The sequence below is a fragment of the Notamacropus eugenii genome, chromosome 5 (genome assembly GCF_028372415.1).
Source record: "Notamacropus eugenii isolate mMacEug1 chromosome 5, mMacEug1.pri_v2, whole genome shotgun sequence".
In the NCBI taxonomy this organism is placed as follows: Eukaryota; Metazoa; Chordata; class Mammalia; order Diprotodontia; family Macropodidae; genus Notamacropus; species Notamacropus eugenii.
The window spans coordinates 281,072,585-281,093,983 of record NC_092876.1 but is presented as its reverse complement, the minus strand read 5'-3'; the positions used below and the strand labels follow the sequence as shown (position 1 = coordinate 281,093,983).

At 39.5% G+C, this 21,399-nt stretch overlaps 1 protein-coding gene across 1 annotated transcript; it reads right to left on the bottom strand.

Moving 5' to 3' along the window:
* Positions 1 to 9,937: 9,937 nt before the first annotated feature.
* On the bottom strand, positions 9,938 to 20,944 carry LOC140506201 (probable E3 ubiquitin-protein ligase TRIML1). The gene is made up of 6 exons (XM_072613111.1): positions 20,328 to 20,944; positions 13,351 to 13,762; positions 12,011 to 12,225; positions 11,618 to 11,640; positions 11,321 to 11,424; positions 9,938 to 10,793 (listed from the first exon to the last, which is right to left on the bottom strand). Exons 3-6 carry the CDS (start codon positions 12,062 to 12,064, stop codon positions 10,249 to 10,251), a joined length of 726 nt encoding a protein of 241 aa, XP_072469212.1. The 5' UTR covers positions 12,065 to 12,225; positions 13,351 to 13,762; positions 20,328 to 20,944; the 3' UTR covers positions 9,938 to 10,248.
* Between the last annotated feature and the right edge of the window lie 455 nt (positions 20,945 to 21,399).

The window sequence follows — 21,399 nt, the reverse complement described above, 5'->3', positions numbered from 1 at the left end:
CCCAAACTCTAGCATAAGTAGAAACTCGGTTTGGAGAGCACTGGGCAAAAAAGCAGAGATGTTTCAGAGTGAGCCCATTCTCACTTCAGTGCAAACAAATTCCAAGAACCTTCCTGCTGCTTCTAGTTCAGGAGGTTCATATTCATATAACAAACCATTTTCACTGAAGAATCAAACTCAATGAATCATGCAGTCTGTGCTGCTAGTACTCTCACTCAAAGGAATCCTACAGAGAAAGGCTTCTTAACCATTTCAGGGGATCCATGAGATCAGATGAGAAAGGAATACATCTATTTCAATATAATTGATTTCTTTTTATAATCCTCTCCATTTTACCTTTTCTATTTTAAACCATTATTCTAAGGAGAGGCACATGGATTTCACCAGACTGTCAAATGACAACAAAAATAGTTAAGAATCTGTGCTATAGAACAGGAAAGGGAGAAAAATAATCAGTTTGTTGATTCATCTCTTACACCATCAAGGAAGGTAGGGCAGCTGAACTGGGGAAGTGGAAAGCAGTAGTTGCTTGCAGTGGTTCAGGCAAGATCACAGGTTTCTTCTGTATTGGGGCTGCCTACATCCAGCAGAAGATGTAAGAAGTAGGATCAGAGGTGTGGTGAAACTCAAATGAGATATTGGACATAAAACACTTTGCAGACCTTAAAGCAATTTATAAATGCCAGTTATCATTAGTAGCAGCAGCAGCAGCAGCAGTAGCAGTAATGGTAGTAGCAGTAGTAGCAGTAGTAGTAGTAGCAGCAGCAGGAGGAGGAGGAGAATTGTTAATTTTCTTAGTAGGCTTCCAGTCTAGTGATGATTTCATCGCCTCAGCCATCTACTGCATTCCTGCAGAGCTCAAGCAATGTTTATAGAGCAACAAGGAGTGCTCTGGTAAATGTTCAACAACCAGGACCTGGGGTATGGGATGAAGGAATGCATGTACACACAATTGAAAACAAATGGGTTTTTTTTCCTTTCCTCCATACTTTTAAGTTTAATCTGCATTATTAGCACTTTCTTAAGTCTAGACAGTCAACAAAACAATACTTCAAGCCCTGATGATTTCTGAGATGTAAATGCTCACACTGAAAATTAAATAATTGACTTGAGCCCTGCTAGAGCTGACTACAGTACACTTCTAGGAAGGAACAGCCAGGGGCAGCAGAGGACAGTGAGCAGTGCACTAGGCACAGAATCAGAATTGGGTTCAAATCCAGCCTCTTACATTTACTATCTGTGGGACCTTGGCAAGTCACTTAACCTCTGTTTGCTTCAGTTTCCTCAGTTGTAAGATGAGGGAAATAACAGTACCTACCTCCCACAGTAGTGGTGAGGGCCATATTCTTAGCACAGTCCCTGGCACGTAGTAAGAGCTCTGTAAATGTTAGTTATTATCATTACACCTTTTGGCTTGTGTTTTGTAGCTTGGTCCACTATACTGTGGCTGCAAAACTTATTCTCTTTAAGAGAAAGGGAAAAGAGGGGCAGTTAGGTGGTGCAGTGAATAGAACACTGGCCCTGGAGTCAGGGGGATTTGAGTTCAAATTCAGCCTCAGACACTTGCCACTTACTAGCTGTGTGACCTTGGGCAAGTCACTTAACCCCAATTGCCTTGCCTTCCCCCCCTCCAAAAAAAAAACCAGAGAATAGATGATAATAGTTCTTTGTGTCAGTAGAGTGTGACTAGAGGGATCTGGTTTTCCTAAGTCATTTTTCCAAGTGTGTCTTTGTTTGTGTTCACTTGTGTTGTGCATGTCTTTGGGGAAGTCTTATGTAATAAGCCATGCTTTATGCTTTCTGAGGCCTTGGGTACAGAAGACATTGAAAAGGTTGATGCTATTGGATCTGAGGTACAAAATCAACAACAGCTTCCTTGATATTACCTAAGGCTGTGTGGTACAGGAGAGAGTTCTGGTCTTAGAGTCAAGAGATTTGTGTTAGAATCCTGATTCTGCCACTCATGTATGGTGTGACATTGTGCAGGTCACTTAATTTCTCTGGCTCTAAGTTTCTTCATCTATAGAATGGTGGGTTTTAACTAGAGCACCTCTAGGGTTCATCCCAGCTTGGAATCTATAATCCATTCCTAATTTTTTTCCCCTACCATGACTTGTCAGAGATCATAGGACTCTGCTGTTATTTCTTTTATAAAAACTAATTTCCATGGTCTTGATAAAGCAAAAGCATTATTTTGCTACTGTTTAGAGGGACTATACTTCCCAGCCCTTCTAACCTCTAATATTATTACAAGAATAGCTAGAAGGACTTTCATGACCACTATCAAGTTTGGCTCTGGCCAAATTGAAAGTTGGTAAAGTTTTTCTCTTAAAGTTCAGCAACTTCCATTTCTGTGCTCTTTTTTCCTTCTGAGATGGCTTTGTCCAACTTCCTAACTAGGTTCCCTTTGTACTTTGCCTATTCTGTCTATGTGAACTTACTGCTCAAAGAAAGATCTGTCAGTCATGTGCACTTTAGTGTGAATTAGTGTCAAGTGAATTGAAACCAGCCTCTATGCTGTGGGTAATTGGAGTCAAACAAATAGAGCAGGCTAGAGACAGGAGAGTCAAAACACAAACAGAAATTTAATTAATTTCAGAGTAAGGAAAATGATGTATGCAAACAAAAGCCCCCCTCCTAAGAAGGACATCTTAACATGCTAGACTGAAGACAGTCTTTGTATACATCTTAGACTGGACCATGACATAATCATTTTTAGGTCTGGAGTCACTGCTCCCACAGGCCCTCAGGTCTTGGGAATCAGGCCCATCCTGTGGGGCACAGAGCCAGAATTTGTGACAGGAACAGGAATGCAGTGCCTCTCAGTGACAGAGAGCAAAGATTACGAATATGTGATGGATGGCCCTGGGAAATAGGGGGAGCTAAATCCCTCAGTGAGCACCTGGTGCTGGTCTAAGAATACACTTTGCCAAAGAGTAATATCATCCTGAGAGCAAAGGAGTATTGTTATGTCAAGCTCAGGGAACAGTCTACTTGTTAGGCCTTAGCTCTGAAAAACAGAGTATCTCCAAAAATTTTATTTCTCCCTCTTGACCAAAAAGAAGGGGTCTGAAAGAACCTCTGCCCTCAAGGCCAATAAAGGAGAGTCAGATATATGCCATAGGATACCACCCAGGGGGTTAGTTCCTTGAGGGGAACTATTGGAGAAGTGTGTCACAGATATAATTACATACCATTGTTTGGGGGGCAGCGTGGCTCAAGAATGTCAGAATAAGAAAATGCTAACATACACCTGAATCAGGGCCTTGGTGGTTGGGTACATAACAAAAAGGAAGAGATTAAAAAAGAAAAAAAAGACAGTAGGCTCAGTTCTAATCCAGAATCTTGAGACAGCTGTCTTATCTGAAAGTTGGCAGCTTCTGGGTCCATCCACTCAAGAGCAGGGGCTTGCTTCACTTGGTTCGGAATTAAACAATGCAATAAACATTTTCTCACAATTTTCATAATTGCAGAATTATATTAAGTCAGGTACAGACCAAATTACTTAGAGGACTCACAATAGACTAGTTCTGAGAAGGGAGATTTATGTCACCAAGGTAACCAAGAAAATTTAAATATTAACATCTTTATTTTCAGGACAACCCTAAAAGGGCTTTCTCTGTTTCAAAAATCTAGAGGTCTCTAGATAATTTGGACTTAATATAGTTTAGTACAATCACTTAAATTTGGTTCTCCAATTTTGAAACTTCAGAGAATTGCAGTTTATGTGTTTTTTGATCTAAATCCTGTACCTGATCCAAGAGTCTTTTAAAAATTCATGAGGATCTAACTGAAAAAGAATTCTTTTGTCTTTTCAGATTATCAGACAGATATAAAATAGGAAAATAATTTAACTTTCTTTACCACTATCAGTGCAATTTTTTGTGTAAAATTCAATTAATCCTTAATTAATAAACACAATCCAATTTTGATAACTTATTGCCAAAATATATTACTAAACTTAAAATTAAAACTCAAAGCCTGAATTTCCATGACAGATAAACTTTGGAAGCCAATCATATGTATCTGTATATAGTTCTTTAGAGAAAGCAATCTAATCTGGTTGCTTTTTTTTCAAAATTTACTATTTTATTTAATTAGAAAACTTTTTTACATTACTTTGTGTAATCACTTCCTCCTTTGGAAGATATCATCCTGATATTATAATTTATCACAAATTTAAAAGCATAAGATGTTCATACTTGCATTCTATTGTAGTAACTTAGTTCCAGTATGAATCTATTATTTAATAGATTTAGTATTATATTCAACAGAACTTCTTGATTATTGAAATTTTCAATAAAAGGAAAAAGAGGGACATAAACTCCCTTACTTCTGTTGGGAAAAAAATTCCCTTAGCTCTATTTGATTCCAAGCATGAGACATATCTGATAGCCAATCAGATAGTCACAGAATATTAAAGGCAGGGCTCAGGATTAACCAGGTGGGGAATTTTCTTTTTCTAGAAAGGAAATAGCACACTGGGGAGATAGAGTCAGAAGGATCCTAGCTAGGACATATCATAAGTAATCCCCACAACCTTTCCCAGGCACAAACATTAGTCTTGAAGCACCATTTTCTACTATTGGTTTTATGGCAATTTGGATAACTACACCCATAATCAAAGCTCAAAGCAACAGTAAATTTACAGTCCCAGGAATTTTTACCTTAAAGGCAAAATTTCATTAGACATAACTTAGAACTTGAATATTTTTCCTTATGTTTTCCTAACAGTTAATATTTCATTAATTCTTTACTTATAAATTAAAATTGCAAGTCATGTAATCATCTCCCTGATGTCATGGTCCTCTTTGAGAATGAAGGACAAACTATAGCCTATGAATAGCCTGAGATGTTCAAATGGGGACCCAACTGACCATTCCAGTTGGGTAACTCCTCTCTTCTCCTCTCCTCCCAATTTGATTATTTTTTATTAAAGGGGCCATCCCTTGACTCACTTCTTAAAGATACCTATTCACTGAATGGGTGTTGCCTCACTCAAAGTGAGAACTCAAAATGACCTCAGTTTAAAAAGGTCAAGGTCTCCCACTGAATCCTGGGCCATCTCCAGTCATCTTGATGTACATCTGACCAAGAAAGTGAGGCTGGTGACTTTGCACAGCCCTCTCTCACTCAAATCCAATTGAATTGCAAGTCATATCATCATCTCCCTAATGTCATGATCCTCTTTGAGAATGAAAGATGAACCACACAACACACACAAATACCTAATAGGTGATTCATCATTAACATGTTGAAACCATATCTTTAAAATACCTTATATACTTTCATAGTAGCCAAGATTTTCAAATGAAAATCTGCTGTTATTGTAAATATCATCATCATCATTATTTGTTTATAACTAAATATACTTCATTAAATATTTAACTGTTTTCAAATATCTAGCTGTTTATCACATGCTTGTGTATGTGCAGTGGATAGAACACCCAGCCTGGAGTTAAGAAAACCTGACACAAATCCAGCCTCAGGCACTTACTAGCTTTGTGACCCTGGGCAAGTCACTTAACCTCATTTGCCTCAGTTTCTTTGGCTGTAAAATGAGCTGGAGAAGGAAATGGTAAACCACTCTAGTATCTTTGCCAAGAAAATCCCACAGGATTTTCTGAAGAGTTAGACATGATTGAAAAAATGACTGAACATATCAGGATTTGATTTATTATTATAATGATTGTTTAGACATAAGAAAATGATGGAGAAAATGTGAACAATGCAGTTTGAACTTAAAAGTGTGTTGTGCATACTTCCCCCTACTCCCAGAGAGCCAGTTGTTAAACATTTAGAAATACATTCCAGACACACCTGTCCACAACTGCAGATCCCAACCCTTCTATTACTTGACATTCTTTGTGAAATCCTAAGTTCAAAAAATTTTGACACCTGTTAGCCAGCCTGATCCATGGGCCTCTCAGAACTTAGCTGGGCACCATCTTGAATGATAGCTGAAAAGACCCTCACCAAATCCCAGTCAGAGCTAGGGTTCCATTTGTATAGACTTGGAGAACCCAAAGCTGCCTTCATGCTATGATGAGATATTGGAGGACTTCAATGCAGGAATACTGAAAGCATTAAAACATCACTCACCTCAGCATCTTTTTTTTTACTTTTCTATGTGTCTCCAACATATAGAGTTTTACTTAAAGTAAAATGACTTTATTATTCCCATTTTGGAGATAATAGAAAAGAGGCTCAGGAAAGTAGATAATGATCCACAGTCAGCTAACTACGGGGTTGAGACCAGAATCTGCATTTTGAGAGGGAACACCCAAGACTCTCCCTGGGGCTATTTCTGTAATACTTCCAAGGGGAAAAAAAGACAAATAGCTTCAGCTTAGCCCTAATGAGTGAGCAGCTGTGGGGCTCAGTAGATAGAGCACCAGGTCTGGAATCAGGAAGACCTGAGTTTACATCTGATCTCATACACTTACTAACTGTGTGACCTTGGGCAAGTCACTTAACCCTATTTGCATCAGTTTCCTCATCTGTAAAATGAGCTGTAAAAGAAAATGGCAAGCCCCTCCAGTATCTTTGCCAAGAAAACCCTAAAGGAAGTTACAAAGAGTCATACACAACTGAAAAATGACTGAACAGTAACAAAAGCCCTAATACTTTGTAGAGCGGGGTGGAGGAGGGGAGTTGTTTGCTTTTACCCTGTTACATAATTGAAAGGAATTTTGAAGTTATCTACTCCAATCTCCTCATTTTCTAGATGAGGAAACTGAGACCTAGAAGCAAAATAATTTACACAAGATAGCAAATGGAAGGCTCAGGTTTTGAATCCAGGACATCAGATTCTATATTCAGTGCTCTTTCTACTGTACCACAAAGCCTCAATGTCTGTGTCATTGTCAAATGTGTTGAATATCAATTGTTGTTTTAACATCCTCTACATATTATCAGTCTCCCTAATTGACAAAATGCACAATATTCCATCTTTGTGAATTTGACTGTCATGCAATTTGGCCCCTAATTTAATTTTGTTTTTAGATGTCATGAGTACAAGGAACACCTCCCATTCAGCATTTGCCTAGGTCTTATAGTGGGGCTAGAGATCAGGACCATCAAGTCTTTTATGGTGGAGGTGTCCGTGGTTCTGACTGAACCTCCCCAGGTTGTGAAGCAGAGTAGGAATAGAGCTGTGACTGAGAAATTGTTACTCAGTTGGAGGTCAGATTTTCAGTGTGAACAAGCTAAGTCCAAGAGTTAGACAATCTAAATCTAAAGATCTAGAAGGATAGAATGTGTGTTGGGGGGGGGGGGGGGGGGCGGGGAGGGTGCTCTGAAGATGTTGGCTCAAATCCAAAAATCAAAACAAAATTCAACGAAGACAGTGGTGGCAAAAGATTGTCTCTGAGCTTTGGGCTTCAGTACTTCAGTAACTGTGGCTCCAGGAAGCTGGAGCATGTGCAGTGGCTACACTCCAATAAAACCATTTTGGCAGATGAACTAAATCAGGTGTAGCATAACCAATAGGTCCACAGGTGAGTTATGGGTATGTCTAGTTCAAGTATGTGAAGACTTCCCCTGGTGGAATGGACAGATGAGAACAATTTAATGCAATGGCTCTGAAGGAGCCTGAAGAAGGGCCTTGGAGCACTTAGAGATTGGTCATTCTCTACATCTAGGCCATGGTCAGCTGTCCTGACTTTGTCTTATCGCTGGACTTCGATGAGAGGAAGTGCCTGCTCTCAAGAAGCTCCCATTCTAAAGAAAGGAGAGTTCAGCTTCAGGGCAGGACCCAGGGTGGGTTGTATGGCCTGATAGGCTTTGGAGAACCTTGACCAGTGACAGTCATGAAGAGACAATGGGTCTGAAATCTGGAGTAGAGCTCTGGGTGTTTCCTCAGGAAGGAGCAGGAATGTGCGAGTGTGGACGAGGGTGGGGAGACAGTATGTACATCTAAGAAGGGGCATCTAGTGCCTCGTGGGAGCTGGTCAGTGGGAGTTAATGTTGAAGAAGAAAAGGGCTCCCTGAAGCAGATGCATGATAGAAAAGTGGGCTGGAGAGGGGAAGAGGAAGACGACCAAGTCCTGGTAAGAACTTGCCCTTGGGTTGCTGCTTCTTGGTCCTTATAACTCCATGATATACATAATTTTGAGGGAGAAGGAAAGGAATATCTATGATATATTCACTTAGGGACTTCCTGATACAAAAACCCCTTTTGTCAATACAAGTCAGCAAAGTGGATCTTTCTGTTGTGTAGTCATTTCAGTTGTGTTCAAGTCTTTGTGACCCTGTTTGGAGTTTTCTTGGCAAAGATAGTGGAGTGGTTAGCCGTTTCTTTCACCAGCCTGTTTTACAGATGAGGAAACTGAGGCAGGAAGAGGTTAAGTGACTTGCCTAGGGTTACACAGGTGGTATGTCAGATGATTTGAATCCACTTCTTCCTCACTCTGAAGTCAATGGTATGTCCACTAGACCATTCACCCTCTCTTAGAGATGAAGACTGGGGCCCAGATTGGAGAAATACTTTACCAAAAATCGCATAGCTACTAAGACTTGAATCCAGATCTTCTCATTCTAAGTAAGGCTACCAAAATCAAACCTTTTTTGTTCTTTAAATACAACATGATGCGCCAAAAAGAGGCCCAACATGATGGGCCAATAAGAGGCAAGAAGTTACTGTGGTAAAATATCAATCAAGCTAGTCAAATACTGTCTGGTCAAAAATAATGTTAAAGGTAGAGTACTTAGTTCTAGAGTACTTAGCAGGCCTAGATGTAGTAAGATGAGGAATTTGAGGACTTAATTCCTTTGGGATAGACCTGATAATGTAGTGGTTTGAAAAGTTATTAAGAATTTTCCAAGTGCAGAGAGAACACAGTGTTCAATCCTGAATAATGCAGACTAAAGTTTGCCACAGACATGGTGCTTGATTTTGGAACTTATCATCCAGCTTAATGATATGATCAACACAATTAAATGTTCCACAAAATAATCAAGTCAACAATGCATATGAGTATACCTGTAACAAATTTGCCAAGTAGTATATAGGAATGAAGTTTACTCAGCAGTTGTGGGTGGGTTTCTTAGAGGTATCAGGATGGTGTCATAATTCCAGGTATTAGAGAGTAGTATGACCATAAAGATACAGGTAGGGAGGTCAGGTACATACAGGAGATAATTGGCCAGCAGATCTAACCATTGACTACACAGAGAAGAATAGTGTGACATGAGTGTGTAAAGGTTCTGTGGCACCAGATCGTGGAGGGCATGACATGCCAGACAAAGGTAGTTTTGGTCTTATTCAATAGGCAATAGGGAGCCATTGCAGATCTTAGAGGACTGTAATGTCATAACTAGAGCTTGATATACGTACAAAATCCCCCATAGGAAAACAGATTAAAAAGGATAGAAAGTTGCTCTGGTTGCTGACCATGGTAGGTGTCAAGTGGGGAAGGGAAGGAGGTAAGAAAGAGAAAAAGAGAGAGAGAGAGAGACAGACAGACAGACAGACAGACAGAGAGACAGAGAGAGAGACAGAGACAAGAAAGATATCATGTGTGCCAGACCACCCATTAATCAGTCAATAAACATTTATTAAGTGCCTACTGTGTGCTAGGCATTGGGGGTAGAAATACAAAACAAGTAGATAGTTTCTACCCTCAAGAAGCTTGTGGTCTAAAAAAGGGGAAATAATACAAAAGGAAGAAGACAAATGGAAGAGGGTAGTGGCCAGGGAAAGATTTCTGATGTGGGGATATGCTGGAAAAGTAATAGAAGACTCAAAGTTGCATAGAAAGGTGAGAACTTCGGGGGTGGGTGAGAAGAGAGATATGCCCATACATATCTCAGTTTCTTAATAAATTCTTGTTGATTGATTGGGTCAGTCACTCAGAGATATAAAAAGATGTTTATTCTATAATTCTTATCCTCACATAATTTATAAACTTGAAGAGGGAACAGATAAAACATGTACTAAAATGAACCTAAAACATTTATTTCATTTACTACATTCTCAATAAAAATTAAAGTAATTGAAGTATTTTATTCTCTAGAATTTTGAACTGATAGACAAATTTCATCCTGTGGAGACCAAGGAAAGCAACCATTGGGGAATTATCATCTTGAAGTTTGGATTGTGGAGTGAAAATTATAATTCTAGTCATTAGCTGAGCAGCTCTCCCTCAGCTCTAAGAGAGCTTTGTCCTCTCCCATATAAATCATTCTGAATACTATTCTTCCATGAGCTTCTTCATGAGAGGAAGCCCAGGGGCAGCAGGGTCTCTCTCACACAGTACTGTTCAGAGGACAGATGGTCATGGATTGTGATTCTGTCCCTTGCACTGGGTGGCCAAGCAAAAAAATTGGCCTGAGAGCCTCTGAAAAGTGTAGAGGAGAAGAAAATATGATAGTGCCTTCAAGAGCATTGTAAAACAGGAGTGTTTGAGAATCACTGTCCAAAAACACTCCTAGCTGTTGCACAGGCATTTTCACTTCCTGCCTTGAAAATGGGAAGCAGGTCAGAGCATAAGAAGCATCTGCTTCCTGATGGCAGCTGAGCAGGAATATGTCTTGAGGAGAGTCATGGCTGTTACTCCTCCTGTTCAGGGATTCCTTACAGACACCCACAGCCCACTCAGACTGTCCTTTCACATTCACTTCCCAATAGTATTTGCCTGAACTGAAGGTCTGAACAGCCATTACTGCGTTGAAAGAAAATCTCTCAGAATTGCTGGGCCTATTCTGCAAGGGACCTCCATTGGTCACACTTTTCAGATCCTTGGAGATGATGAGACAGGGATTGGCTGTCTCAGCATCCAGGGTGAGGTCCACTGTGGAAAAGAGGGGAAGGGTTAGGTGAAAGCAATAGGAAGTGCAGTAGACAGAGAGAACACTGACCCTGAAGTCAGGAAGACCAGAGCTCAAATCTGATCTTAGACATTTGATGCTTACTAGTAACTTTGGGCAAGTCACTTAACCCTGATTGACATAGCAACAGGAAGGCCCACACTAAGCAGTGGTTCTGATTCCCAGGCAGTGAGGATATCTACAGAAGAAGAAGAGTTCTGTTTGCACAATCTATTTAACTCCTCAGTTGCCCTATAATGGAAAACTAAGAGCTCTAGGACCTGTTCATATTTCAGGCTAAAATTCACCCCACTCCCACACCTGCACTCCCAGAGCTCCTTTATCATGTCAGTGCAGGGCCAACCTAGGAATCAGTTTTCTGGAGCTTTCAATGACCTAAATCATAGATTTTTCCCTTCCATATTCTTCCACCCATCTCAGATAAAGCAGTGGTTCAAGTGGTGTCTTGTGACCAAAGGAATATGACCAGATTCTTATTCAAGGATCTTACCTTGGAAAGTGTACAGCATTTCCCTCATGCCAGTGATGCTACACCGCCACAGCTCTGGGGTGACCATGACAGGCTCAGGACTCTGGAGCATCAGTGATGCGCTCCTGAAAAAAATAAACTTAGGTAACTTCCCCATACCACACTGGCCTGTGTCACACATGGGAACCAGGGCCTCCTTATGCATTTCAGCACATATATCAGGCTCCCCAGAGGTCTTTTAGCATTTCCTCAGGACACACAGCCCTCTCCCTGCCCCAACCTACCAACTCCTCACCTGGAGACTCCATGGAAACTCACCTGCTCAAAGTGTCTTTCACATCCTGGAGAAAGAAAAAAAGAGAAAGTTTTAGCGGTGCTTATAACATCACTTCCCTGCCCTCCCATCTGTGTCATTGTCTCCCAAGGAATCCCAGAATTCAGATTCTCCACAGCCTCCTGCCCCATTCTAAATGTGATTCCCAAGATGTTCTATTTTACTGAATCACAAGTGTTAGAAGAACCTGAACGCAAGATATGAAATCTGTGCGGTTAAGTGGGCAGGATCTGCCTTTGAGGTGGTGACAGTCAGTGAGGGAGCCAAGCAAGAAATGCGCAAGGTCTGCTCTTAAACATAGAAGTGATCTTTCAGCCCTTTGCCTTTTGGGGGCAGCCCAGTGCATTTTCCTCTGATGAGGACTCCATGGTTCTCACCTGCATTAGCTCTGCATCTGGTTTCTGGAACGTTTCCTCCAGCTCTTTGACCATTGCCGTCTAGCCATTTGGGTCATGTTTTTTCTGGCATTTTGATAACTCTGGATTTTGTTCCTTTCTAGTTCCTCTAGATGTTTCTGCTCTTCCTTATGCAAATATTGGTGCATTCTCCTATATTCAAATCTGATCATCTCTTTACAGTTATTAATATGGCACTGTGAGGATACAAGAAATCTAAGAAACACACTCAGGCAGGTAACTCAGATCCTGATAAACTCCTATTTTCCCTGGCTATTAGGCCCTCAGCCTGTCCCACCCAGACATCCTGTATATGTTCCTTCATTTCCACAACTATCCTTTCAAAATTCAACAAGATGAAATTGATCTTCTCAAAGAAGTCTAATGAACAGGATTACTGGCAAACAAATTGTTTGGTCCCTGGTCATCACAAACAATACTCTTCTCTGTCTCTCTTGGAAAGTAATTTTCCTTCTTTCAAGATGACGGGGTACAAATAAATATCCCTTCACCAGAAAGTCTTCCCTCAGTCACCAAAACCTGACATGGGATTCTTATTTCTCTTGCAGGAAGAAGAGCTAGACACTTATGATAGAACTCATTTTTTTCTGCTTTTCCTTGGAAAACAATTGCCAAACTTCTTTTAGTTCCTGCCGCAAGTGACTTAGGGACTCTCTAAGCTTTTCCTGTAGAAGAAACACCTACAATGTCACAGGTACATCAGTTGAATCCAAACTTTTGATAACACAATCATTGGTAATTGGATATTTGGATCTTACTGCATTTATGAAGTGATGTATGTGTGTATGTGTGTGTGTGGGGGGGCTAATGAAGTAAAAGATAAAAGGTAGGTTGAGTCCAGAATGTAAAGGGAAAAGAAACTAGTCAGCCCACTTTTTAAGTGAATTTATATTTCCCCAATAGACTGATTCTGTTCTAAATGAGATAGTTGACAGTTCTGTTATGCTTGGCACTAACGTAACTTCTAAAGGTTTGTGCTCAGTTTGGGATGACCTATTTTAAGAAGATCATTGCACTTCCTAGTATTTTTTTCCCCTTTCACAAATAGAATGGGCTGCCATAGGATTAGCAATTCTTCAGTCACTGAATGTCTTCAAGTAGACACTGGATGCCTGACCACTTTATGGGTATTTTGTAGGAAGTTTTCCTACTGAATATAGTTTAGACGGTTTGAAAGATCTTTTGCAACTCTGAGATTCTACGCTCCAATCCTTGTGACCTAACATTCCACCAACAAAAAGTTCGCTGTCAGTAAGTCTCATATATCATCTCAGGAATTTCCCATAATGCACTTTACTTACCCTGTATGTCTTAGCAGACTCTTCTAACCAAGAGAGTGTGTGAGTTTCATGTTCCTCTGTTTCAGAACATGTCTCAGATTTAGAAAGTGGCATCTCTTCTTCCTTGGATTCCTCACGTTCCTCACAGTTATCTTGCCCTTCAGAGTACTGTAGGTGCTGGGGTCTGGACTGCTTGGTAAAGACAGCTAAGTTGCCCAGATGGAAATTGATCTGAAGGTCTCTTGTCTGGGAGACTTTTTGGCAGTCAGGGCAAGAGAAAGGAGTAGCGGCTTCCTTCCAGCTTTCAAGGAGACAATGCTGGCAAAAACTGTGGGTACAGTCAATGGTAACAGGGTCTTTGAAATAATTCTTACAGATGGAGCAGGTGAGCTTTATTGAGATTTTGGTAAGTACCTCCTTAGCTGCCATTTTCCTGAGGAGAGAGAGTGGGAATGGTGATAGTCAAGGCCTGGCAAGAAGGCTTATTTATTTCTCAAGCTTTCTGCTTTGTATCAGTCATCTCTAACCTCTCACTTAGTCTTCATCACACACAGGTTAACTAAAGGGGGTCAGGCTACATGATAAAAATGAAATAGATATAACTAGACTTATGACACCTTTCATTTCATTGACCTGATTATTTACCTCTTTCCCATCCAACATACCCTAAACAAATCTTTTCATTTGTCTAACTCACAGTTTCAATGATCCATTATTTTTAAATGTTATGGTAGAACTCTGTTTCATTGAGCCCAATTTTGTCTATCACATTGTTTGTATCCATGCAGAGATAAATAAGAGGTGCTTATGGCTGGCATACATTGAAGATTATTAGGTCTCTGGTCAATTTGTTTGGGAATTTCATGGCTGTTGCACATCCCCCACCCCCATCAAAGGGCAAGAGACAATTATCCCCAATAATTGGATTCAATATGACCAATATACATTAAGAGCCTGCCATGGAGGGTGGGATGGGGAGTGGAGCCAAGATGGCAAAGAAAAAAGCAGGAACTTGACTGAGCTCTCCCAGTTCTCCTCTAAATAACTCCAAATGACAACTCTAAACAAATTCTAGAGCAGGAGAACCCACAAAAGGATAGGGTGAAACAATTTTCCAACCCAAGCTAACTTAGATGGTCAGCAATAAAGGTCTGTTGCAGAGTGAGGGTAGAGCACAGTTCAGCACAAGAAACACTAGGTAAGCCAGCAGCAGGCCTTGGGGGTGGGGACAGGGTGGGGAATGTGATCAGCAGCTTCCAGAACTATCAGCCCATAGAAGGTGAGGGAATCTGAAAACTGGTCAGAATGAGATTACAGAGGTCACTTTGCTGGCACTGGGTGCAGCATTCTGCTGCATTGCCCAAATGCAGATCTGAGGTCCGTTGTGTGTCATGGTCTCATTGTGAGGAAGAACATGAGCACACTAGAACTTGCTGTCACAGGGAAGCCAGAACTTTGGTCACCCTTCCAGGGCAGAAAAAAATGCTTATGGTTCCTCACAGACCAGAGCAAGGTTCAGAAGAGTAGTCAACACACCTCTCCTTAAATCATTCCTCTTTGGAAGAACTAAAAACTTACAGACTCCCAGAACTAGCTCTGAAAACAGCTGCACAAAAACCTGAAGCTTGGGACAGTGCCTCTTGGGAAGCACCCTGGGAGCAGAGCCCAAACTTAATATAATGTTAAAAGTTAAGAAATAAGTTGGAAAAATAAGAAGACAACAACAGCAAAAATACCTGACTATACAAAGTTACTATGGTGACAGGGAAGATCAAAACATAAGCTCAGAAGAAGATAAAGTAAAAAACTGCTATATCCAAAGCCTCACAGAAAAACGTGAATTAGTTTCACAAAACTAAATCCAAAAAATTTCCAAAAAAAATAGTGGAAAAGCTCCAAGGGTATTTTAAAAATAAAATAACAGAGGGTGAGGAAAAATTGGGAAAATAAATGAGTGATGCAAAAAAATGAAAATAGAGTCAACAGCTTGACAAAGAAGGCACCCCCCCAAAAAAAAAACACTGAAGAAAATAACACTTTAAAAAATACAATAGGTAAAATGGTCAAAGATGTAAAAATCCACTGAAGAGAAGAATGTCTTAAAAAACAGAACTGGTTAATAGGTAAGGAGGAACAGAAGCTCATTGAAGAAAATAATTCTTAAAAATTAGAATTGGGCAAGTGGAAGCTAATGACTCCATGAGATATTAAGAAAAAATAAAACAAAATCAAAAGAATTAAAAAGTAGGAGAAAGTGTGCAATATCTTATTTGAAAAAAAAATCAGATATCATTTAAGAATTCTTGAATAACCTGAAAGCTATGATTAAAAAAAAAAGCTTAAAAATTATATTTTAAGAAATTATCAAGGAAAATTCCCTTGGTATTCTAGAACCAGAGGGGAAAATAGAAATTAAAGAATCCATCAATCCTCTCCTGAAAGAGAGCACAAAATGAAAACCCCCTGAAATATTATAGCAAAATTCCAGAGCTCTAAGGTCAACGAGAAAATATTGTGAAAGCATCCAGAAAGAAGCAATTCAAATACTGTGGAAACACATACGGGATAACACAAGATTTAGCAGCTTCTGTATTAAAGAATTGGAGGGCTTGAAATATGGTATTCCAGAAGGTAAAGGAGCTAGAATTACAACCAAGAATCACCTATCTAGGAAAACTGAGTATAATTCTTCAGGAGAAAAATAGACATTCAATGAAACAGAGGACTTTCAAGCATTCCTGATGAAAATAAAGTGGAGTTGAATAGAAAATTTTACTTTCAGATACAAGACTCAAGAGAAGCATAAGAAGGTAAACAGGAAAGAGAAATCATAAGGGATTAAATAGGGCTAAAATGTTTACATTGCTACATGGGAAGATCATGCTTATAACTCCTAAGAACTTTATTAGGTCAGTTAGGTGTATATAAATATTGGGCATGGGTGTGAATTGAATATGATGGGGTATCGAAAAAAATTAAGTTAAGGGGTGAGGAGGAATGCACTGGTAGAAGGGGAAAGGTAAAGGTAGAGTGGGGTAAATTATCTTACATAAAAGAGGTATAAAAGAGCTTTTACAATGGAGTGGAAGATGGGGAAGGTAGAGGAGGGGAGCACTTAAACCTTACTCTCAAATTGGCTCAAAGAAGGAATTATACACTTGGTTATAGAAATCTATCTTACCTTATAGGAAAGTAGGAGTGGAAGGGGATGAGAAAAATGGATGGGTAAGAAAAGGGAGGGAAGATTGGGGGATGGAGTTGTCAGAAGCAAAACAGTTTTGAGGATGGACAGGGTGAAAGTCAAGAGAGAGTAGGATAAATAGGGAAAAAAATAGGATGTGGGAAATATACAGTTTGTAGTCATAACTGTGAAAATTTTTTTAATAAGTTTCTCTGATGGAGGCCTCATTTCTTAAACATATGTAGACCTAAGTCAAATTTTTAAAAACCAAAAGAAGCCATTCTGCAACTGATAAATGCTCAACTGATATGAAAAGGTAGTTTTCAGATGAAGTAATCAAAGATATCTATAATAATATAAAAAATGCTCCAAATCACTATTAATTAGATAAATTCAAATTAAAACAACTGATATAATACCCCACACCTATCATATGGACTAATACGGCAGAAAAGGAAAATGGTAAATATTGGAGGAGATGTGGGAAAATTGAGACACTAATGCACTGTTGGTGGAACTATGAACTGACTCAACCATTCTGGAGAGCAATTTGGATCTATGCCCAAAGGGCTGTAAAATCATGCATGCCTTTTGACCCAGAAATATTACTACTATGTCTGTATCCCAAAAAGAATTTAAAAAAAAGAAAATGTGCAAAATTATTTATAGCAATTTTTGTGTGTGATGGCAAAGAATTAGAAATTGAAGGAATGTTTATCAATTGGAAAATGGCGAAACAATCCATGGTATTTGATTATGATGGAATACTATTGTTCCATAAGAAATGATGAGCCAGATGCTCTCAGAAAAACCTGGAAAGACTTACATGAACTGATGCAAAGTGAAATGATCAGAACCAGAGAAAAATTGTATAGTCCCAGCAAGATGATCAACTATGAATCACTTTGCTGTTCTCAGCAATACAATGAACCAAGACAATCCCAAAGTATTTATCATGAAAAGTGCTGTTAATCTCCAGAGGGAAAAACTGGTGGGAGTCTGAATGTAGATCAAATCACACTTTTTAAAAAAATTTTATTTTTCTTGGGTTTCTTTTTTGGTCTATGTTTTCTTTCATAAAATGACTAATATGAAAATATGTTTTACATGATTTCATATGCATAATCTATACCAAATTGCTTACCTTCTCAATGAAGGGGGAGGATGGGAGGGAGGAGAGAATTTGGAGCTCAAAATTTTTGTAAATAAATGTTAAAACCTGTTTTTATATGTAAAAATTTGAATGTAAAAAAGGAATCAGTCATGTCTAGAGAGTCTGTCTTCTTTTTTGCACATTATATTCACAAACTTATTAATAGCATCCATATCCTTGCCTTCAAGTGTGGCCTAAAAGCAGAGACCTCTCTTATCTAGATCATCATCCAAACTTCATCCCTGACCTCTTGTTTGAAAATTCCAACTTTCTGTGTGATACATGTACTTTTTGAGGTCCTCACATCACCCAAAACTCAAAATGTCCAAAAGATAATTTATCTTCAGCCTCTAAAACTTAGCCCTCATCTTAACTCTTTCTGTGAATGGAACCATTGTCCATGACACTAAAACCATGACACTTTTCTCTATTTAATCCCTATATCTAAGAAGTTATTAAGTTTGTTATTTCTGTCTCCCTTGTATCATTTGCATTCATCACCTTTCAACTGGCAAGGTTATTCATTAGATTCTTTTGCTGTTTTTTAGCCATTTCAGACATGTCCAACTCTTTGGGATGCCATTTGGGGTTTTCTTGGAAAAGAGAGTGAAGTGGTTTGCCATTTTCTTCTCCAACTCATTTTAAAGATGAGGAAACTGAGGCAAACAGGGTTAAGTGATTTGCCCAAGATCACACAGCTAATAAATGTGTAAGGTCTACCTTTAACAGGTCTTCCTGACTCCAGGCCAGTAATTCTAACCATTGCATCACCTAGCTGACCCTCATTAACTCTTAGTTAACTTATAAAAACAGCTTCCTGGCTGGTTTCAATCTCTTAACTCTGTCGTTTCACCAATTTAATTCGTTCTTCACACCATTATCAGAGGCATCTTCTTAACATACAGGCTTGATCACATTGAGCCCCAGTACCAAAACTTGCAGTTTTTCCACTGGCTACCTAAAAAGAAATAATCCAAATCCTTCATCCTGAAATCCATAGACTTTCTCAACAACCTTCCTCTAACATAATTCTAATTTCACCCTGCCCCTCTTCACAAACTCTCTTCTCTAGTAAAACAAAACATTCCCTGATTTTATTCTGTTTTCTTGAATCTCTTCATTCTCAATGATACTCTCTCGTGGTGGGAACATACTTCCCCCACCATCTCAAGATAATGAAATCCTTCCTTCTTTTAAGCTGTAGCTCAGGGGTCAATTTCTCCATGAATTCTTATTTGAATCTTTTCTCCTTCAACATATCCTGAAAGTTAGACCTCTCCAATCTACTTTGTTATCTTGTGACTTAAACTATAAGAACTGAGCTATATATCTTCTCTAGCTGGTACCTCCTAATTGGAAATTCCTTGAGATAAAGCTCTATTTTTTATCTTTATTCCCAAGGTGGCTGGTATTTCAAGGAGTAAAATAAATTAAACAGAGAAGAGTAAAGATTTAACTTTTATAGGATCCAATTGACTAAATTGGACTAATTTGCTTTTTAAAAAAACAAGGATGTCATAGACATAGAGCCCAAAATTTGAGTTAGAATATTCATTTTAGGGAAATTGCCCTAAACTGTTTAGGATTCTGTTCCTTGGTGTGACTAATTATAGAAGGAGAGATGCATAAGGAAAATATTGTAAACAGAGCCTGAAAGAGGTCAATGAGAAATCTAGGAACTGGAAATTCTAACCTTTCCTTCATTGCCTTTGCCTGGAATTTCATTTCTAAATTTATTTATTTTTTTGTGGGAGGGGCTAGACCTATTATTTCACTGATATATTTAAGGCATTTCATCCCAGTAATGAAATTCCCTCGACTAATCTAAATTGGCAACTGCTCTACTACTTAGAGTTTTAGAGACTTAAATGGGGATAATGGTAGGTTAAATGATTTGTTGATTGTTAGGTTAAATAACTAGTAGGTTAAATAACTTGTAAGTGTGTGGGATTTGACATGAATCCAAGTCTTACTAAACTGAAAACAATCTCTCTGCTACATCAAGCTTTCTGCCTCCATATTTCTAGTATGAACTTTGTAAAAAGGGAAATCTACCATGAATGCCATTATCCAGGATATTAATGTGTTCCCCTTCAGCATCATATTCCCTATGAATTTCATTTACCAAAAGGAAGTGTTGATGCTGGACCTACCCTCCCCTCTGTTAGAGAAGACTCTCTCAGTTTCTCCTGTCAACTGTCCCTCTCACCTTCCTCAGTGGGCCCCAAGCAAGTGTTTTCTGGGTCTGGACATCCTTATGTTTCATCCTTTAGATGTAGCTCCTCAGTCATATCTGTGGTGAGAATTTTTGGAAGCTAGAGAGGAAGAAGCTACATTGTACAAATTATTCATATCAGGAAACCAGAACCTCATTATAAATTATCTTGTCCTCAATTAATATAGCCTATCCAAATCTCTGAAAATACCTGGACCCAAAGCTGGGACATCTTCTTAGTCTATCCTCAGCACCACTTCCAGAAAGGAAAATCAATCAGAAGTGTGAGAAATGTCATTCCTCTATTTGGAGTGAAGTATTGAACATCATTTCATTGTAACCTTACTCTCTACCTCTGTTAAGGTTGCTCTGTAATCCTCTGCTCTCTGGCTAACTATTCAACTTAAAATTCAGAAAATGAAAATGACATTCCCAAGGGGACTACCTACCTTGTTGGGTTCAATCTAGGCTTCTTCCCTCAGGATCTCAGGCTCTCTGCATTTCAGCTTCCAGATTCATGAGTAGTTGACCCTGACTTCAGAGTAGACTTTTTATATGGTGGTCAAGGTCTCATAGCCTATCCCAGTGCAAGGCCTAGATTGACTGGATTCTGAACAAAGTGTGAATTCTCTGGATTCCCAGGCCCCCCAATACCACCTCCAGACCATGACTTTTGTTCTGAAACTGCCTGTACTTAAATTCTCTTTATTGTACTAGCAGAGGCCAGGGGGGTCACACCTGAGGCAAAGTAGTTGCCACAGCTGAGCCTATTCTTGGGTTGGGGCTTTCCTGAGCACTCCAAGCATCCAAAGAATGAGAAGGGCCCTCCCTCAGATGTCAGCTGGTCTACTCAACACCTAGCAGAGAGTTTTTTAGGCAGTCTTACTTTTCCTTATTTCTTCTTTCAGAAGAAATCAAGAAAAGCATTTCACTTAGGAAACCATGTTGAATGGGTCCACTACTCATTTGTATTATCTAACTTAATTCTAGGCAGCTGGTCCTCCTTTATTGCCTCGTAACTGATTCTTTCTCCCACTCATTACTCTGAACCTCTCTTCTCTCCTCCTGCTTCCCACAGCACCCCTCTCCCACCTTGTCCCCAAAGGCCCTCATGTCATGTTTCACTCCCAGATTTGGGCTTCTTGTTTGCTGAGGGATACTCCTCTGCTTCTCAACTCACATCCTCTGTGATCGCCCTTTTCCTCTCTCTACTCCTTCCCCAATAGTTCACCCTTTGCTCCAGTTCTCCAGGGAGGTCAGTGTCAGAATAGATGGTAATATATCTAGTATTCTAGAGGGTGCAGTGGCAGGTAGGGTGGATGCTGGGAAGGTGACTATTGTGGAATGTGAAGCATGGTTGGGACCTACCAAGGGAAAGGAGGACAAAGAATGGCTATGCCTCCAGGAGAGGTGGCCTGAGTGTTTTATGCAGGGGTGTAGGGCAGTTTAAGCTAGTTAGGTCAGTAACTCCAGCAGTGAGTTACCTTTGCAGCTAATTTCCCTCATCTGATCTTGTATTAA